This window comes from Strigops habroptila, chromosome 7 (genome assembly GCF_004027225.2).
Source record: "Strigops habroptila isolate Jane chromosome 7, bStrHab1.2.pri, whole genome shotgun sequence".
Taxonomy (NCBI): domain Eukaryota; kingdom Metazoa; phylum Chordata; class Aves; order Psittaciformes; family Psittacidae; genus Strigops; species Strigops habroptila.
Window position 1 is genome coordinate 23520487 of NC_044283.2, and position 18623 is coordinate 23539109.

The 18623-nt window shown below is 39.7% G+C and overlaps 1 protein-coding gene across 2 annotated transcripts in view; it reads left to right on the forward strand.

Annotated features, from left to right (window-relative positions):
• Positions 1-18623, forward strand: part of NWD2 (NACHT and WD repeat domain containing 2) — a 62764-nt gene that overhangs the window by 25087 nt on the left and 19054 nt on the right. The window contains exon 3 of one of the 2 annotated variants that reach the window (XM_030492215.1): positions 4659-4775. In XM_030492215.1, the coding sequence (XP_030348075.1) occupies positions 4659-4775 (117 nt within the window). Of the gene's footprint in view, positions 1-4658; positions 4776-18623 lie in introns of those variants that run through there. The other variant, XM_030492216.1, reaches the window with a different exon arrangement.

Below are 18623 nucleotides of genomic sequence, written 5' to 3' on the forward strand. Positions count from 1 at the left end.
GTCTCATATATGTCAGCAGGCCTGGAACTGGCTCTCTGTTAAGAGAAACAAATACAGTGTGCGATGGTCTAAAAATGTTAATTCTTTTATTTTTATTTTTTTTTTCCAAAAATTCTGGTTCTACATCCTCAAGCCTTCCTCATATACTAGTATTAATCTCCTGTCTTAGTGACCCCAAAAACTCAGCTCTCCAGTGTGAAGCTGATTTGGAAACAGCTAATGCCTTTTATGCAACATCCTGTTCCTCCCAGTGTATTATTCTTGGTACACATGCAGCTGGTTTTTAATCAAAATAACAAGTTCTTAAATGATGATATTTGGTTTTAACTCCCTGAGTCACAGTGGAATTGCTGAATCTGCATGGTGGCAAATTCCAGAGTGATTTTTGATTATGGCTATAAAAGAATTTCATCTGAAGGTCCTAGCTCATCAGCTGATTGGGAAGTCCCAGCTGCAATGGCACATGCAAGGAATAGCAAAAAATATTTAGATAATAAAGTGTTTTTCTCCTGTTACTACCATATGATATTAAGGGAAAATATAAACTCTTTATTTCTCAGTCATCTTTGAGGAGACATTTCAGTGACAGGAGGGAAATGTCTGTTCTAAGTAGATCCTAATCCACTGTTGAATTCTTTGTGAGAGAAAACATGTATTTCTTCAAATGGACTGTAATGTAGTCTCTAGGGGAGGAATAATTAAGTTTACTCTGGTTGATCCTCATGGAAGCAAATTATTTTTTTATATAGTTTCAACACCAAGAGCGTCCTTATGTGATACAAGGTCTGAGAGACAGCTCCACTGACACATTTCTGAAAACACCTAGGAAGCTATCACATTTCTGTGGAAGCAAAGTAGAAAAGCTTGTACAAAAAATTACCAAGGGAAAGTAGTAAAGCATTTTGGAGGAGGCTCTGAGGTAGACTTTATCAAAACGTCTTTTTTTTTTTCCCTTTAACATTCCTTATACACTGAGTTTCTTAGGTTAGCATGCAAAATCCAAGAGCACAGATTTCAGTGCAGTGATGTCAAGAAAGTATTATGTGCCTTTCCGATACAGGGATAAATTTATATTTCCCTGTACAGAGCAGAACACGTAATTTTTCATCCTGATATGTAAACTTTTACTGACCAAACAAGAACTGCCTTGCGTGTGATTACCACAAATGCTCTCTAACATAGGGTGTCCTGAAGATGCCCTCTTCCTGATAAATCATGACCCAAATAACATGCATTTGAGTATATTCATTGCTCCATCTTCCACTGAGTTATCTGGCTGCACTGATAAGAGTTTCAGTTCTTGCAAAGCATGAGATCAAGTTAGTGGGAGCTGTTAGGGAACATTACCACCACATGTGTGGAAGCAGAACTGAATATAGAATCACAGAATCACAGAATGGTTAGGGTTGGAAAGGACCTTAAGATCATGTAGTTCCAACCCCCCTGCCATGGGCAGAGACCCCTCATCATAGATCATGTTGTCCAACCTGGCCTTGACCACTGCCAGGGATGGAGCATTTACCCCTTCTTTGGGCAACCTGTTCCAGTGCCTCACCACTCTCACAGTAAAGAACTTCTTCCTTATATCTAACCTGAACTTCCCCTGTCGAAGTTTGAACCCATCACCCCTTGTCCTATCACTACAGTCCCTAACGAAGAGTCTCTCTCCAGCATCCTTGTAGGCCCCCTTCGGATACTGGAAGGCTGCTATGAGGTCTCCACACAGCCTTCTCTTCTGCAGGCTGAATAGTCCCAGTTTTCTCAGCCTGTCTTTGCATGGGAGGTGCTCTGGCCCCCTTATCATCCTCGTGGCCTCCTCTGGACTTGCTTTAACAGCTCCATGTCCTTCTTATGTTGAGGACACCAGAACTGCACACAATACTCCAAGTGGGGTCTCACAAGAGCAGAGTAGAGGGGCAGGATCACCTTCAACATGCTGGTCACGCTCCTCTTGATGCAGCCCATCACTCTATGAATTTGTTTGCTTGATGAATTTTCTTTTCCATTGAATCAGAAAATGTTTCCAAAGAACAGGTATTGGTGAAGACAGAAAGCAAGAAAGCTGAGAAAAAGATTTCCAGAGTGCATGGTGTTTTGTACTGGAAATATACAGTAATTTTTTAGGAGAGGACAGATAGGCTAACAAAAGTAATTGTAATAGAAAATTTTGGAGGATAACTAACCATAGTTAATTAGCAGCATACTCTTCTTCTTGGGAAAAATGAACTGTTTCAAGTCATTTTCACCATATGATATACGCCAGAAGGAAAATGGAATTTTGCATGAATGAAATCTTTTAGCGGTTTTTTTTAAGCACTTGGAAGTGATAAAGATAAAATGATTTAATTTCCATAGAAAAATCTGTGAAACTGTAAGACTGGTAGGACAAAAGCTACAAGTGAAAAGAAATACTCATTTATGAACAAAAAGTCTCTGCTAGGTGACTAGTGTGGAACTGAGGTAGACCAGTGTCAGTTCACTGTGTGTAAGTAGCTCTTGCACCAAGCACCAGTTGTCATCTCACCTTGGCAGCCTTACTGAAAATTAGAGTGGGTGTTCGTCAAACAGTGTTTCTAAGTAGAAACATACTTCAACGTCAGATACAGCTGTCCTCTTGTTCCATTTCTTTAACTTTGTAAATCCTATTTATTTAGTTAGCATAAAGAATAAACACTAAACCCCTAATTTTGAAATTCTATGTGTCTTCAGAGGTTTGATTGCTAAAATATTTCCTCTTGCAGGACAAAATTAGAACAGGTTAAGATACTATGTGCCAAAATTGTGTTACCCCATAAAAATTATATATAATGTTATAACACACAGAAGGCAGCTGCTGAGCCACTACAATATCTGCTATTCCAGGGAATTTCCTCTTCACATTTACAGAATTAACATGATTTCTGAACATTTAATTAAAATAGAAATTGCTTTTATGTTTCAGATGAACTTGAGCAGCACAATAAATTCAATCAGTAATTCAAATATTTTTAACTGTATGCTAAGATGCTTTAATTTTATGACTAGAATACTTAAGCTTCATCATACATCATTCAAGTAATCAGCTGAATGCAATGTGAAGTTCAATAATGAAGTCGTAGTGATAAATAACAGAAGGGAGGGAGGAAGAAGGGAACACTTTTTTCCTAATGAGACTGAAAGAAAAGGACAGAGAAGAAATCAGTGCAAATGAGGGAAATAGGAAGGCTGTTTGAGATGCAGTTTTGTAAAGCAGATGCTGCTTGTTCCAGCAACATTTTGGAACAAGAGTTTCTGTGAAAAATAAAGATATTAAGTGTATTTTTTGGCAGTGTAAGCTACAATGCGTTCTATACATTGGGCTATTTCAGTCATCATCAATCAGATGGTACATTACCTCTCATGTTTGGCAACAGTGTGCCTACTTCAGCAAACACTGACATCCATCCCAAACTTTTCTGGCAGAAATACCAATAAGACTGTTGGTAGTGATATTAAACATGGGCGTAAATACTTCTAGGATCAGGTCTTAAACCTTGGCATTTATTGTTATGAGATATTTTCCAAGGAGATTATCCAACTCTATACAAACCAGTGAATTTCACTTTTACATCAACCCATTATTGGTTCTTATATTAGGTCTTTAGGCTGATTCTGCTTCTCATGGAAACAGCAGAGTACTTCCACAGTACAAATAATATTACAACAAATTACACAAATTATTATACAAATTGTACAAATTATATTACAAATAACAATATTGTAATATATTCATGTCACATTGATTTTTTTTTTAACTATACATTTGGACTTCTTTTTTTTTTCAAGTTACACAGATTATGTTAAAAATCAATAGCAGCTTAAATGAGAGAGTAGTAGCACATACCCTAAGTTTTATTCCAAAAGAAAGGTATACATATGCTCTCTATTCTTTTAAATTTTCCACAGTAAGAATTTAGCCTTTTAGTTAAGATGTGTAGTGAAATCACACTTCATCGCTTAATTTCTTCAAATAAGTTTAACATCCATAGTCCAGTTTCTTCCAGTTTGTTTGCAGCTAATTACCATCACAAAACTGAGTCTGTAGCTACAGATGAAAAGCTGAGCAGCAAGCTGTCTGCCATTGCACATCTGTACAATCTCTGCTTCTAAAGTAACAAAGACCAGCTAACAAAAGAAGCACGATATTACAGAGCTGCACATATTCTTTCTTTTGAGCCATGCACACGGGATGAGTTTATATCCTGTGGATTCAAGTGACACAGGGTGTGTCAAGTCATGGTCTTGACTGTGATCCACAGCAAAACTTCCATTCATTTCCATGGAGCCAGGATTTTATCAATGCTTTTGTCATTATTCTTACCTATCCATTATATGCAATTTAGTAGCAAATAAAGCCTACATCAAATCAAGATCTTGTCATGCTAATGTCTGCAAAGAAATATTAATATGAAATGAGAGACTGTCCCAGGAGGGACTGCCTGGAATGGAAAATAAGAAGCTTGAGTTGTCATTCACCTAAGGAAACCCTGCCAGTCTGTGTAAAGACTGGATATAGACCTCATTGCCTTTTACTGCACTGCAGAACAGTGCTTAGCAGTACATAAAATGTTGGCAAAGTTAATTTTCGATAGGTAGAAAGGGCATATGATAAAGTAACAATGTTGCATACTGTTTTCCAGGTCATAGACCTATACTGGGGAGTTGAAGCAGATGAATGGGACAGTCCTGAGCTACAAAAGAGTCGTATGAAGCTGTTAGAAGATTGCTTGAAAAGTTCTGCAGGTCCATGTTTTGTTGTGGGTATAAAAATAATGTTTTACTTTACAACAAAAATACAATGTTAGCTATCCTAACATGCATGATTCAGTAACAAATGTGTTCTTCTTTCTAAAATATTTTATATTTCTCACTGTACATTAGTTATACTGCATCCATATGTTTCCCTATACAGCACTGTAGATTAACAGTGATTACTCAGTGTTAGCGGAGAAGAAAGAAGGATCTTTCATGATCAGTCCCCATAGTAAGATGGGTTTAGAAACCACAAGGTATGACTGTAATACTATAACAACAGAGGAATGGACTACTTGTTTAAGGAGGCCACTGTTAATTAATTTTTGGCACTTCTCACACATGCTGGCCTAGAAGGACATGCTTACAAAAGCACAGCAGCAGCAAAGAACTGTCTGCTCGGATCTACATTTTGCTGTTTTGTGTCATAAACCTGGGACAAAATGCCTGGTATTAGAATGTGAAAAGACTGGAGGTCAGTGGCAACCTGAGGAGGCTCCGAGACTTTTTTTTTTGCCTACTCTACCTTCTCTTTACTGTTGCCAGAACAACTGTTGCTTTTAGCATTCTTCAATAGTCAGTAAAGCTGGCAAAAAAGATAGATCTTTACTTGCTTTTCCTATTGGACCCAAAGGAGAGATTGAACCACTTTACATCAGTGGTTTAGAAAGGTTTATATATTTATTTCAATGTAAGAGAGATCTTTTTCTGTAGATGATCCTGTTGGTTTTCATCAAGCTCAATAGTCTTCAGCTATCCCTCACAGCTTTTACAACTGAAGCAGCATGAATTTATGAAGTCATGCCAAACATTGTGTAGGGTTCTAGTAGTTGAAAGGCACTGGGAGTAGGCTGTATGTATAAAGTCCTGCCAGGTATGCTTTTCCCCCTTCCAGTGAATCACATTCAATAGATTTTGCTGTCACTGATTTTGTATTAAATGTACAATTCGGAGTAGTGCATTTTTTCTCTTTCTTCTGTGCTTAGAAAGAGTTGTACCATGTTTTAAGATGAACACAGTTAACTTGAAAAATATTTAAAGACCAGCTTAGTACATGGTATGCTGACTGTCTTAGTTTTCAGTGCACAGACCAAAAATATATGACTTTTGATAAATGCCTTTTCCCAGCTGCTTAGAGAGTAGCATATCTGCTTTATTTGTGAAAGGTAAGGCTGTTCTTTAACTTTCTGGGCAGATCTAGATAGAGAATCTCTCTAATGAGATTCGCTATTCAGTGGTATATACTGCATACTTACAGCATCTATTAATGCATCAAAACTAAAGAGAACATGACTTGGGAAGAATGTGGGTTTATTTTGTATATGAGAAGTACTGTGTGCAAGGGAGACTTCAGTGAAAGTACAAAAATGGCCACAATGAGTAGGATTTGCTATCATCAAGGGTGCTTCTCTGAAAGTATAATATTTACATTATTTAATTATCTATGAGCTGCCTTGAGGCTCCATCTTTGTGAGAAATAAATGGGGGATATACAACAATTATTTTTCTATGCATAGTTGTAGGAGTGCAGAGATATTAGGATAAGTCTCAAATTAACCTCTGTAAAACTCTTCACTTGGGTTTAGGAAAATAACCAACATCATTATTTTAAGACAAAGTGCTTGCAGAGAAAAAAATAGATATCCTGCCTACATTAGATAGATTCAGTTCCAGTTTCATTATAGTGCTGTAGACATATCAGAGCATACAGAGCAAGACAGACTCATTCAGTATCTATCCATCAAGCTGAATATTTTCAAGTAAACATGCCTAATCCTACTTCAGTAGTTTTGTCAATTATTATACTAATTGTTAGTATAAGTTTTACTAAATTACAAGTGTTTTGCTATTAGTTACATGTCTTTATTACAAGTTTTTTTGTAATAATGTCTGAAAGTAAAAAATTACATTGCTTCTGTTTACTGCTGGTATACTACCGATTGTCCTCTCCATGGTCACTTGTTTATTCCAACTGGAAGGGCACTGGAAATGCTTGTAGTTTAGACATCAAAGGACATCTGCCAATCCCCATTGACAGCTTTAATTCAATGGAAAACAATTTTAAGACCATGCCTTTGCTATTCTAGATTTTCTTTTCTATATTTGCTAAGAAAATAATTTAGAAAAGGTAGATTTCTTCTCTATACTTAAACATAGCTAAGTGAACTCTAATTCTTAGAGTTGTCATAATAAGGCAGAGAAGAGTTCTGAAAAAAATCAAGTCCTTGATTTTTTTTTTTTTTAAAAGGAAGAATTTTAAAGATGTAGGGAACCAAAACCGCAAAATCCCATGGAGATGGAAAAGATACAAAAGACTGCCTGCTGTGAAGGCTGGACATCACTTCTCTCCATGCCAAAGATTAGATAAAAAGCAAGCTGTAGCATGTGCTGTTCCATGTTTTTATCACACCCTTACAACCATCTCACTGGCTGTTTCATTCACCGCTTTGCCTCATTCTGTTGTTTAGCTTCAGACCCCTGGGGAATGAAGGCTGTCCTCAGCGCTTGACCATAAAGAGCCCAGCGCTTGGAGTGCAGAGTCTGGGCTGGGTTTGATGCTGTCATGACACTCTTTTTCACAAGCACACACTGGCCCAGATCTCTAGAGGGTTTGGGTAGCTTCCATCTGATGTGACTAAATTTAGTTTTCTGGGTTTATTTTTCTACTTTTTATCTTCCCTTTGATGAAAAATCAGAGTTGGAATAGAAAGGCATGGCATGTTTCCTGTAGCAACACCCAGTGTCCTTAGACATGGATGTTCTAAAATCCCTGTGAAGGAGTGAAGGAAACCTCATCATGTTTATGCATATGTTTATGCATATTTTAGCAGCTCAGAATTTTGAAGCTGTTAAGAACTGCCTGCCTGATACTGTCACTAAGGAAATCAGAAATTTTAAACAGAACGAAACAGCTAACAAAGAGGTTGCAGTAAGCCAGTGACTCCAATATTCCAGGTTTTCCAAGTATGGGCCAGAGTGATACCTCTCCCAATGACTATAGTGGCAAAACTACAGAAATCTCTTCACGTACATTTGGTTTTTGCTCTGTTGTACCTTAGTGGGATGGAATTTATTTCATTTACAACACAAATTGAAGATGATTCTACTCCAACCACCATTTTAATTTATAGTAACATAATTAAAAACTGACTTTGGCACTGCAGGCTTTGGACAACTTCCCATTTCTTGAGAAAGTTCTATAAAACGTTCCACTTCCATTCAGCTGGCATTTTTTTTACTTTTCAATTACCACTTTCTTAATTCAGACACAGATCTGGGATTAAATTGGACTATTCAGAATTAACGAGCAGATATGGATTGATTTTTATAAAGTGTTTCTTTATGGCACTTTGTGCCTGCATTGTGATATCAGATGGAGAGAAATGGAAATGAGTTCTTAAATTAGTGCAGTGAATAAATTGGAAGTCCTAAGCTTTTCTTCAGATATGAAAGAACAAAATCCAAATGAACACATATTCATAAACGCAAAGGAAGAAGCACTTCTGAAGAAAAAAAGAAAGGGTAATTAATTTCCTGTGACACTGTTTTGGGAATCATAGAATCATAGAATCATAGAATCGTAAGGGTTGGAAAGGACCTTAAGATCATCTAGTTCCAACCCCCCTGCCATGGGCAGGGACACCTTGCCCTAAACCATGTGGCTCCAGGCTCTGTCCAACCTGGCCTTGAACACCGCCAGGGATGGAGCATCCACAACCTCCCTGGGCAACCCATTCCAGTGCTTCACCACCCTCACTGTAAAGAACTTCTTCCTTATATCTAATCTAAACTTCCTCTGTTTAAGTTTGAACCCATTACCCCTTGTCCTACCACTACAGTCCCTAAGGAAGAGTCCCTCCCCAGCATCCTTGTAGACCCCCTTCAGATACTGGAAGGCTGCTATGAGGTCTCCACGCAGCCTTCTCTTCTCCAGGCTGAACAGCCCCAACTCTCTCAGCCTGTCTTCATACGGGAGGTGCTCCAGCCCTCTTATCATCCTCGTGGCCCTCCTCTGGACTCGCTCCAACAGCTCCATGTCCTTTTTATGTTGAGGACACCAGAACTGTACGCAGTACTCCAAGTGAGGTCTCACAAGAGCAGAGTAGAGGGGCAGGATCACCTCCTTCGACCTGCTGGCCACGCTTCTTTTGATGCAGCCCAGGATACGGTTGGCTTTCTGGGCTGCAAGCGCACACTGCTGGCTCATGTTAAGCTTCTCGTCAACCAACACCCCCAAGTCCTTTTCTGCAGGGCTGCTCTGAATCTCTTCTCTGCCCAGCCTGTAGCAGTGCCTGGGGTTGCCCCGACCCGGATGTAGGACCTTGCACTTGCCTTGGTTAGACTTCATAAGGTTGGCATCGGCCCACCTCACAAGCGTGTCAAGGTCCCTCTGGATGGCATCCCTTCCCTCCAGCGTATCAACCGAACCACACAGCTTGGTGTCATCGGCAAACTTGCTGAGGGCGCACTCAATCCCACTGTCCATGTCACCGACAAAGATGTTGAACAGGACCAGTCCCAACACCGATCCCTGAGGGACACCACTCGTTACAGGTTTCCAACTGGACATCGAGCCATTTACCACAACTCTTTGCGTGCGGCCATCGAGCCAGTTTTTTATCCACCGAGTGGTCCATCTATCAAATTGATGTCTCTCCAATTTAGAGACAAGGATGTCATGTGGGACAGTGTCGAATGCTTTGCACAAGTCCAGGTAGATGACATCAACTGCTCTGCCCCTGTCCATCAGTTCCGTGGCTCCATCATAGAAGGCCACCAAATTGGTCAGGCAGGATTTCCCCTTAGTGAAGCCATGTTGGCTGTCACCAACCACCTCGTTGTTTTTCATGTGCCTTAGCATGTTTTCCAGGAGAAACTGTTCCAAGATTTTGCCAGGCACAGAGGTGAGGCTGACTGGTCTGTAGTTCCCCGGGTCTTCCACCTTCCCCTTCTTGAAAATGGGGGTTATATTACCCTTCTTCCAGTCATCGGGAACTTCACCTGACTGCCAGGATTTTTCGAATATGATGGACAGTGGCTTAGCAACTTCATTTGCCAGCTCCTTCAGGACCCGTGGATGGATTTCATCAGGTCCCATGGACTTGTGCACGTTCAGGTTCTTAAGATGGTCTCGAACCTGATCCTCTCCTACAGTGGGCCTAAGGTCTTCGTTCTCACAGTCCCTGCATTTGCTTTCCAAGACTTGGGTTGTGTGGTCAGAGCATTTGCTGGTGAAGACTGAGGCAAAGAAGTCATTAAGAACCTCAGCCTTCTCCAAATCCATGGTAGCCAGTTCTCCTGATAGCTTCTGGAGAGGGCCTACATTGTCCCTAGCCTGTCTTTTATTTGCTATGTATCTATAGAATCCTTTCCTGTTATCTTTTACATCCCTTGCCAAACTTAATTCTAGCTGGGCCTTAGCTTTCCTAACCTGGTCCCTAGCTTCTCGGGCAATGCTCCTGTATTCTTCCCAGGCCGCCTGTCCTTGCTTCCACCTTCTATAAGCTTCTTTTTTCCCTCTAATTTTCCTCAGCAGCTCCTTGTCCATCCATGGAGGTCTCCTGGCCCTCCTGCTGCACTTTCTTCTAGTCGGGATGCAACACTCTTGAGCACGTAGCAGGTGATCCTTGAATACCGACCAGCAGTCTTGGGCCCCCCTGCCCTCTAGGACTGTATCCCATGAAACCTTACTAAGGAGGCTCCTGAAGAGGCCAAAGTCTGCTTTCTTGAAGTCCAGGGCAGTGAGCTTGCTGCACGCTCTTCTCACCGTCCTGAGGATCTCAAACTCAACCATCTCGTGATCACTAGAGCCAAGGCTGCCCTGGAGCGTTACATTTCCAACCAGTCCCTCCCTGTTGGTGAGCACAAGGTCCAGCATGGCACCTCTCCTCGTCGGCTCCTCTACTGCTTGAAAGAGGAAGTTGTCTTCCACACAATCGAGGAACCTCCTGGATTGCTTGTGCCGGGCCGTACCGTCCCTCCAACAGATGTCAGGATGGTTGAAGTCCCCCATGAGGACCAGGGCCTGCGAGCGTGAGGCTGCTCCTATCTGTCTGTAGAGCGCTTCATCCACAGAGTCCTCTTGATCAGGCGGCCTGTAACAGATCCCCACCGTAATGTCCCCTGTTGCTGTTTTCCCTTTGATCCTGACCCACAAACACTCTGTTACCTCATCACCCGTCCCCAGACAGAGTTCCATACTCTCTAGCCTATCACTGACATAGATAGCAACACCCCCTCCCCGTCTGCCTGGCCTGTCTTTTCTAAACAGCCTGTAACCTTCCATTCCAACATTCCAGTCATAGGAGCCATCCCACCATGTTTCTGTGATACCAATGACATCATATTCCCGTAGCCTTGCACACATCTGTAATTCCTCTTGCTTGTTCCCCATACTACGGGCATTTGTATAGAGGCACCTTAGCCGAGCTCCAAATGAAGCCGACTCAATGGCTGGGGCAGCTGGAACATGTCTACATCGCTCCAAGCACAAGGTGCTGGCAACTGACCAGGAATGTTGGGATGGATCAATGCTCCCCTCCCCCAACACATCTAGTTTAAAGCTTTCCTGACCAGCCTGGCAAGCCTCCTACCAAAACAGCTCTTCCCCTTCTTTGTCAGACCAGCTCCACCAGCCTCCAGTAGATCTGGCCTCCCAAATGGAGCCCCATGTTCTAAATAGCCAAACCCCTGACTATGGCACCAGCTTTCTAACCATTTATTAACCTGCCAGACACGCCTAGCTTTTTTAAGGTCCTCAATGTACAGTCCCCCTCTTAGCTACTGCCTGAGCTCTGTCAACACTTGATCCAATTAAGGGAGAGGGGAGCTTTGGTTTTTTTGGTTAGGTTGGGTTTTTGCTGTGTAAAATCAGTGCCTACTATATGTAATCATTTAAAAACTCATAGCCTTTACTGTAGGTAAAAACATACCGTGCTATTTTTGACCTACAGAATAATTTATGAAGATTTATTTATGAGCAGAAGAGTACTATTTCTGCAGGAAAAATACTTCCCATAAAATTTTATGCAGAAATCATACTGGTTGTCTCTGGAATCTACATGGAGAGATTGAAATGCAGTGTATTTATTAAACTGTGAACTGCTTAAACTCATCATTGCATAACAATACGAAAGACAAAATACATTCAGTATATCACTGTAACCTTTACATTTTGTTGACTTGTGTTTCCTGGTAAATTCATAAGAGAAGGCAATATAAACAGGATGGTAGAGTGGCAATAAAGGTTATATTATCATCCCACAACTGATTATGAACAGGATTTATCTACTGTGGACCTAGTCTCAATACCTTTAACAACTAACAGAAAGATATAGGTACCTCCAGTAATATCTGAGTCATCTTCTGGGTGACTCTTTCTCCATCAACAGCAATGAGGCGCTAGAGAGTTAGGCTGATAATTTAGGAACCCAATTACAGTGCTTGGTATCAATTAAGGCCTTGACCTATTTAGGGTGTCGTTAGTCTACAGTGGTTATTTTACTGCCCTTTTATCAGGGTTCCTTAACTAATACTCCAGTACTAACCTGCTGTTGATTATGCCTTAGTAGAGATAAGAGAATTGCCAGGCTTCTCTACACTTCTCTTCAAACACAAGAAGTCATAACGCATGGATGCTCTCCTCCATCTGTGTGGCACCTCAGAGTCTCTGCCTGAACTGCCATTCTTGTGTGACTACGTTCTGAAAAATTGTAAAATGAAAGGGAGAAATGTAAATGAAACTTTAGTTTGTCGCCTGTAATGGTTTGCTCAATTAAATATGTTTGGGTTTGTACAAACCTAAGAGATTCTTTTCACCCATCATTCAAATCATCTGGTCCAAAGAACAGTAAAGACATTTTCTACCTGCTCTGAACAGCCATTGTAATTTACATTTCTCATTCTAAATTACATTTACATTGTAATTTACATTATCCCTCTCTAATTATTGACAGCTTGTTGTTAATTTCAGCATTACTGAACCATTAACAAAGACCTATCATTATGAAATCGGGATTCCAGTAGGATTTTAAAAGAATATTGGCAATTTACAATATTGGGCATGTCCTTAAATGACCCTGAAATTGAAGATGAAATATGGTAAATTAAAGAGTGAAATGTTTTTTACATCTTTGGATCTTTTTGTTCCTACAGTGCAATGCATGCTTTAATCATTCCATGAAGTACACTGCTACTTAGTTCTCTTTGCTGAGTAGAAATGGTTGATAATTAATTCTGAGCACATTCCATCTCGGAGAAAATTCCAAATTATATTCCTCTAGCTTTGCTGAATCTCCTCAACTCCCATTTCAGTTCCGGTGTTACTTTAGCATTTATCCCTAATAGGACAACGAAATATATACAGGTTCTGGAACACCTGAGTTACACTTTGCTTTTGCTCTACTGGGAAAATTGCCACACATTTTAAGTTAGGGAGGCTAAACTCAATCAAATGTGCCTATATTTAAACAGCCAGCTTATGAGGAATGCTATGAATCCGGTGCTCTTTAGGAGCTCAGCAGAAGTTACAAGTGCTTGATACATTCCAGAATTTAATTTTCCTCCGGGAAGCAGCTCTATATATAGTTTTTATGTGAATGAGGAGAAATAGCTGGAACTAGACGTGGCACAACAGCCTGCCCCTCCCAGTAAAGTTTATTCCAAGAAACAAATATTGAGTTATGAATTTCTTCTCGCCCCACATCTGATGCAAAACTCATCCAAATAAGAACTCCCACTAACAAAGGAGGGTTTGGGGTCATAAAGCATATCAGGAATGGCTCCATAAGTCTTGTTGGCATGAATCTGAAGTATAGTATACGTCTGCAGACACTGGTCCTGTTTTAGATGGACCTGGGCAACAGGAAAGATTTTTCTCAAAGCAGAACTTTGTATATTTTTTGAAAGCCTTCAAAACAGATAAAGTGATCAAGCTTTAAATACGTAGTATGCAACTTTCCTGTTAGCAAGCCTTGGTCTTCTTTCACAGCCTTCAGACTAACAGGCAAAGGGTGTATATCCCTTTCCATAGTGTTTATCTCTGAACAACAGATATACACAGAGTACAATCAAGGACGGGGTGATATTATATGATTAAACTATTGTGAGTTCCTTGATCTGCTTTAGGGCTGGGAATGTATTTTCCCGTGGATTTCTCTAAATCTAAAATCTAGGGTCTAAAAATGCTTACCCATTTTTTAAACATATCCCATTGAAAATAGCATCATCAGGCAGCTTTTCCATGGAACATAGAAACTGCATGGGTTTGATGTAGTCTTAAAATAGCTTGCATTTTCAGCCTGCAGTCAGAAAACTCTACATATTTTCTGCTAATTCACCGTATTTCTTTTTCTTGACGTAAATAGAATTTTTGGTGCTGCCTTCCAGGAAGGTTAAGTATTACATTTAATGTAACACACCATATTAGTGAGAACAAGATTAGCATGAACTCAGATTTCCATCATTGTATGTAATGTGTAGAAGAAAAAAATAGGCTGCATGAGATTTATAAGATTTATTTTCTCTTTACCCTCAAGAGCTTTACCAAACCATCTTCTGAGGTAGTACTGTAATCAGCTAGATGTAATGGTCTGCTCTACAAATGAAACAGTAGATCAGAAAACCAACATCAACTGTTCTGCAGAAGTGAGGGGGGGAAATCCTAAACCTTGCAGTGATCATTCTGTGTAAAGAAACAGCATACTTCACAATATTTTTTAGCAGGCAGTTGATAAGTTCAAAGAGAGATCTCAATGCTGTTACTTGCCCCTAGTGTATGTAACTTCCCTTTTCTCAAGTAGAGTAAACAAACACCTACCCATAAAGTAACTAGTTTTGCAGTGTTCTTCATAGTGGTAGATTTTAAAAGAACTCAGAATAGTAGTGTTACTCACGCCTGGAAAAATAGCTCATTGCCTGGCCACATACTTTGGAGAGCATATAATCTGCCTCTCAGTCATGCCATTGCATGGCATAGGCAAGACAGTGCTTTTACAGAAAGAAGTGTCATGACCTGATGTTCTTTTGTATATTTCATTTGTTTTCATGGGGATTTACTACAGAATTTTTAAACATTTGGCTAATGACTTAACCTATTACCTGCAGGCAGTATTTAGTGCTGAGTGCTTGTACACTTACCATTAAGTCTGATTACCTTTTAGTTAAAAAGTGTTAGAAAAGGCATGAAGATATCCCAATAGAAAGCTACTATAGGTAAGGTTTTATTTAGGTCTATTCCATTCTTGAAGAACTATGGCAAGTGGAAGCTAAGAGGATTTATAAGGGTGATATTTTTTCATCAATATTATAAATGGAAAACTAATCTTGGGGAGATTTGAAAAATAATAGTTTTTTTAAGGTGGCTTTATGAAAAGATTGATTTATATTTAATATAAAATGAACTATAAGGGTTAACATTCTCATTGTAATATTTAGTGATGTGAATGGGCTGCAAAGATTGTTGACACTCTGAATACTTTAAGTAATACTGTTCTTCATAAGCTGAAACCTTTGTCCAGTGCATACGGGGTGTGGTTTATAAAGCCAAGGAAAGCTTTAATCTTTATTATCACAGTGCCTGTTTTAGTATTTTCTATCAGTTCAGCTTCTTTGAAGGTCCAAGCCACATTTTTGCTTTCTCTCCTTAACTGTTATTACAGTTTAGATTACTAGTTTCTTGTATAGGAATTAGTTCCTTTCATCCTGCAACTGTGCTACTGTTCTTTCTAGCCTCCTCCAAATTTATAGTAATTTAATAAACAGAAAAATGGTTCTTCCCTTCTAAGCACATGAAAAGTAGGGAATGCATGCAAATCATTTAAGAACAATGCAGAAGGGACTGATACTTCTACATCAGTCGTAAGTTTACTGGGCCAGCAGATTTCTAGCATTGCTGGGGAAGGAAAACTATACTATTCTTGTGCAAGGAATTATCTAATAATTTCTTTTCATCTTTGAAGGATTAGATTGGTAGTATCTTCAGAAAGTACCAGCACCAACTGTCCCAGATAACAAGCCCTAAAACCAATGCCAGCTGGCTTGGAAGAAAGATTATTTTGTTACAATTGGCACATAAGGACCAAAAATCATAAATAAAAGTCATCAAAATCCAGTAACTAGTCAAAATACATTATATAGGCTACTCCACATGTACTTGCAAAGCAGATTTGATGTTATGTTATGCTACTTGTTCTGCGTTCTGTGATAAATGCTAAATTCTGGGTACTGTAGAGAGGTGGCATTACAATCTGCTAGAGCTAATGTCCCTTACATTAAAAAATTGCCTTTTGGCCTTCATTTATTTCATAGCCCTGTAAACTATGTTTATTAATGGTGTTTTAGGTGTTTCTCTACACACTACACAGTCATAGGTCGTATCAGGCTCACGCTGACTACAGTATTCTATGCAATTTGTGAAATCATTTTCTTGACATTTAATTACAAGATCAGGTTTTCGTTTGTAGGCTCAACGAATACCAATCTGTTTAGCTCTAATAAGAAGGAAAAAAGGAAAAAAAAAAAAGAAATTCACAGTGAAATGTCATATCATATTAGAATATTTAGTATTCCTAAAGTTGGGAGGGGTGTTAAAAATTCTGTTATACCACCAGTGATCTCTGCCTCTGATAATGGTCATTAATTAACATGTTCCAATACCTTCATAGTGGCTATGTATGTTACTGAGAAACACAGCTTAATTACGTTACAGAAGAACATAAATATATAGGTCTACTTCCAATAAAGAGTGTGAGTACATGCTTACGGTAGGATTTGGATGGGTTTTGCAGCCCTAAAAACCCCTCCTCAGTTGCTGCAACTTTGGAGGTTACTGCAGACTAGATGCCTCTCTGTCAATCCCATAAATGCCTGATTCATCTCTTCTTGCCATGCTCAATTTTACCTCAATCTAAGCTCTTTGGCTCATCATTTATCACTTGAATACTATCCCAGAATGGAAATCTAGAAACTAAGCAGCCCTTCTAATAAAAGACTAGCAAGATCATATTTCCCAGAAAATAGAGATATGGCCCCTTCTTTTTAAAGGGTGCCTGGGTGCAGCAGGGTGCAGGATCCTTTCTTATATACAAAGCATACTAAGGAAGGCAGTGAGAATGGAAGACTCCTAGCTTTTAACTCCAGGTTTTGGTGTCCAGAAGCCAGTGCCCTGTCCTCCCAGCTGACTACACTGGTAGGTCAAAGTGTCGTCTTTCTGGCTCCATGATGCCTGTATTTCTGGATGCTCAGTAAGGCACATTAAATAGCAACAGTAGGAGAAGCTTTTCTTCATTAGCCAGATTTTACCTATGAGACGCAGGATTTCAAACCCTTTCAGAGTTCCTTCCTGCTTGGGTGACTGTTGTGGTTATTTTACAAAGCAAGGGAAGTTACACCACCATGCCCTACTCTGAAAGACAAGATTGATCTCCTTGCTGTTCCCAGGAAAGCTACGTTTTCCAGTCCCTGTAGGAAGGGTAGTGATTTCCACAGACAAGGTTAGTGACTCCAATCTGGGCTGTGTGCTAAAGCCTTTTATTAAACCTAGCCCTTGTAGCTTGCTTTTCTACCCAGCTCCACTGTTATGAAGTGTACAGGACTTGTCAGAAAGTTGAATCTGGACTGCAGTAGGAGTTACCTGCAAGGTCCAAAAAAAAGAGGAACATAAGAATGCTACATTAGTTCAGAGGAGAATTAGAGTGAGTGAGTAGATCACATCTATAGCCACAGGTAGGCAGTGTGGCTGTACAGTGGTACAGGAACACACTGTGGCTGGAGGAAGGACTTCTCCAGTCCTTCCTCTAGGCTACCTTTACTCCCAGACCTCTTTCCTAATTTTATTCTTTTTGACTGATTTTCTCACCTGCACCCATGCTCAGGGAGATCAGTGACCTAGCAATGACAAACGATGAAGGAAAATGCAATAAAATGAACTAAACTGGTGCTTCACAATCATGTAGAACACAGGAGGAGGAGTGTGGAGGAAGATGACCATTGATACTTTCCCAGCCAGGAAAAAGGAGAGTTCTGATGAATCAAAGTGTATCAGGGAGGTAGGTCATGAATTTCTTCTGGGGAAGTGCATTCACTCTGTATGATGGACTGTTAGCTCCTATCCACTACATCCTGAGAAATGATTTATCATTATTTCGTATCTTCCTACCACTAAGAAAAAGCTTTGAGATTTAGAAATACTGCACTGTGGGTGAAGTTCAGAGTTGAGGGAATTGGTTCATTTACAGCTGGATTCGGGTGCCCTCTTTAATCTTCTCAAAGATGGGTTAAGCATCAAGTAACTCCACCATCATTTTCTTCTTACACCTTACGTCAAAAGATCACTCATAGAAAAAGACTTCATCAGTTGCACCTCATCCTTCCAGTCCCAATTCCAGTCAGTTTTCTTACAAGGTAGTTCAACAGCCCTTTTTTGTTTTTTCATGGAACTGAAACCAATACCTGTTTCAAGTTCCTGAAATACCTATAGCCACACCCCCAGTGTACTTCTGCAGTGCCTCCAGGGCAAAAAGAGAGAAACTAGAGCATGACTCCGTGAAACAACACACAGCAATATTTGTCAAGCCAATGAACATAAATGCATATCCAGGCAGGTGGGGAAAAAAATAATCTCTTTCTCAGCACAGAAATGTCTTTATTATGCCTTCAGTTTTCTATTCACTTCAGTAATTTCAATTAAAAATTGTATTTATTATTTTATGTTTTGTACAGTCAGCTGAAGTTCTAAAACTAAATCTGTTTAAACCATAAGCTTTAACCAAAGGACTGAGGTATGGACACTATAATTATCACCTAGATATGGAGAAAAATCAAATTAAAATGTTTGATACCACTCTATGGTTCCA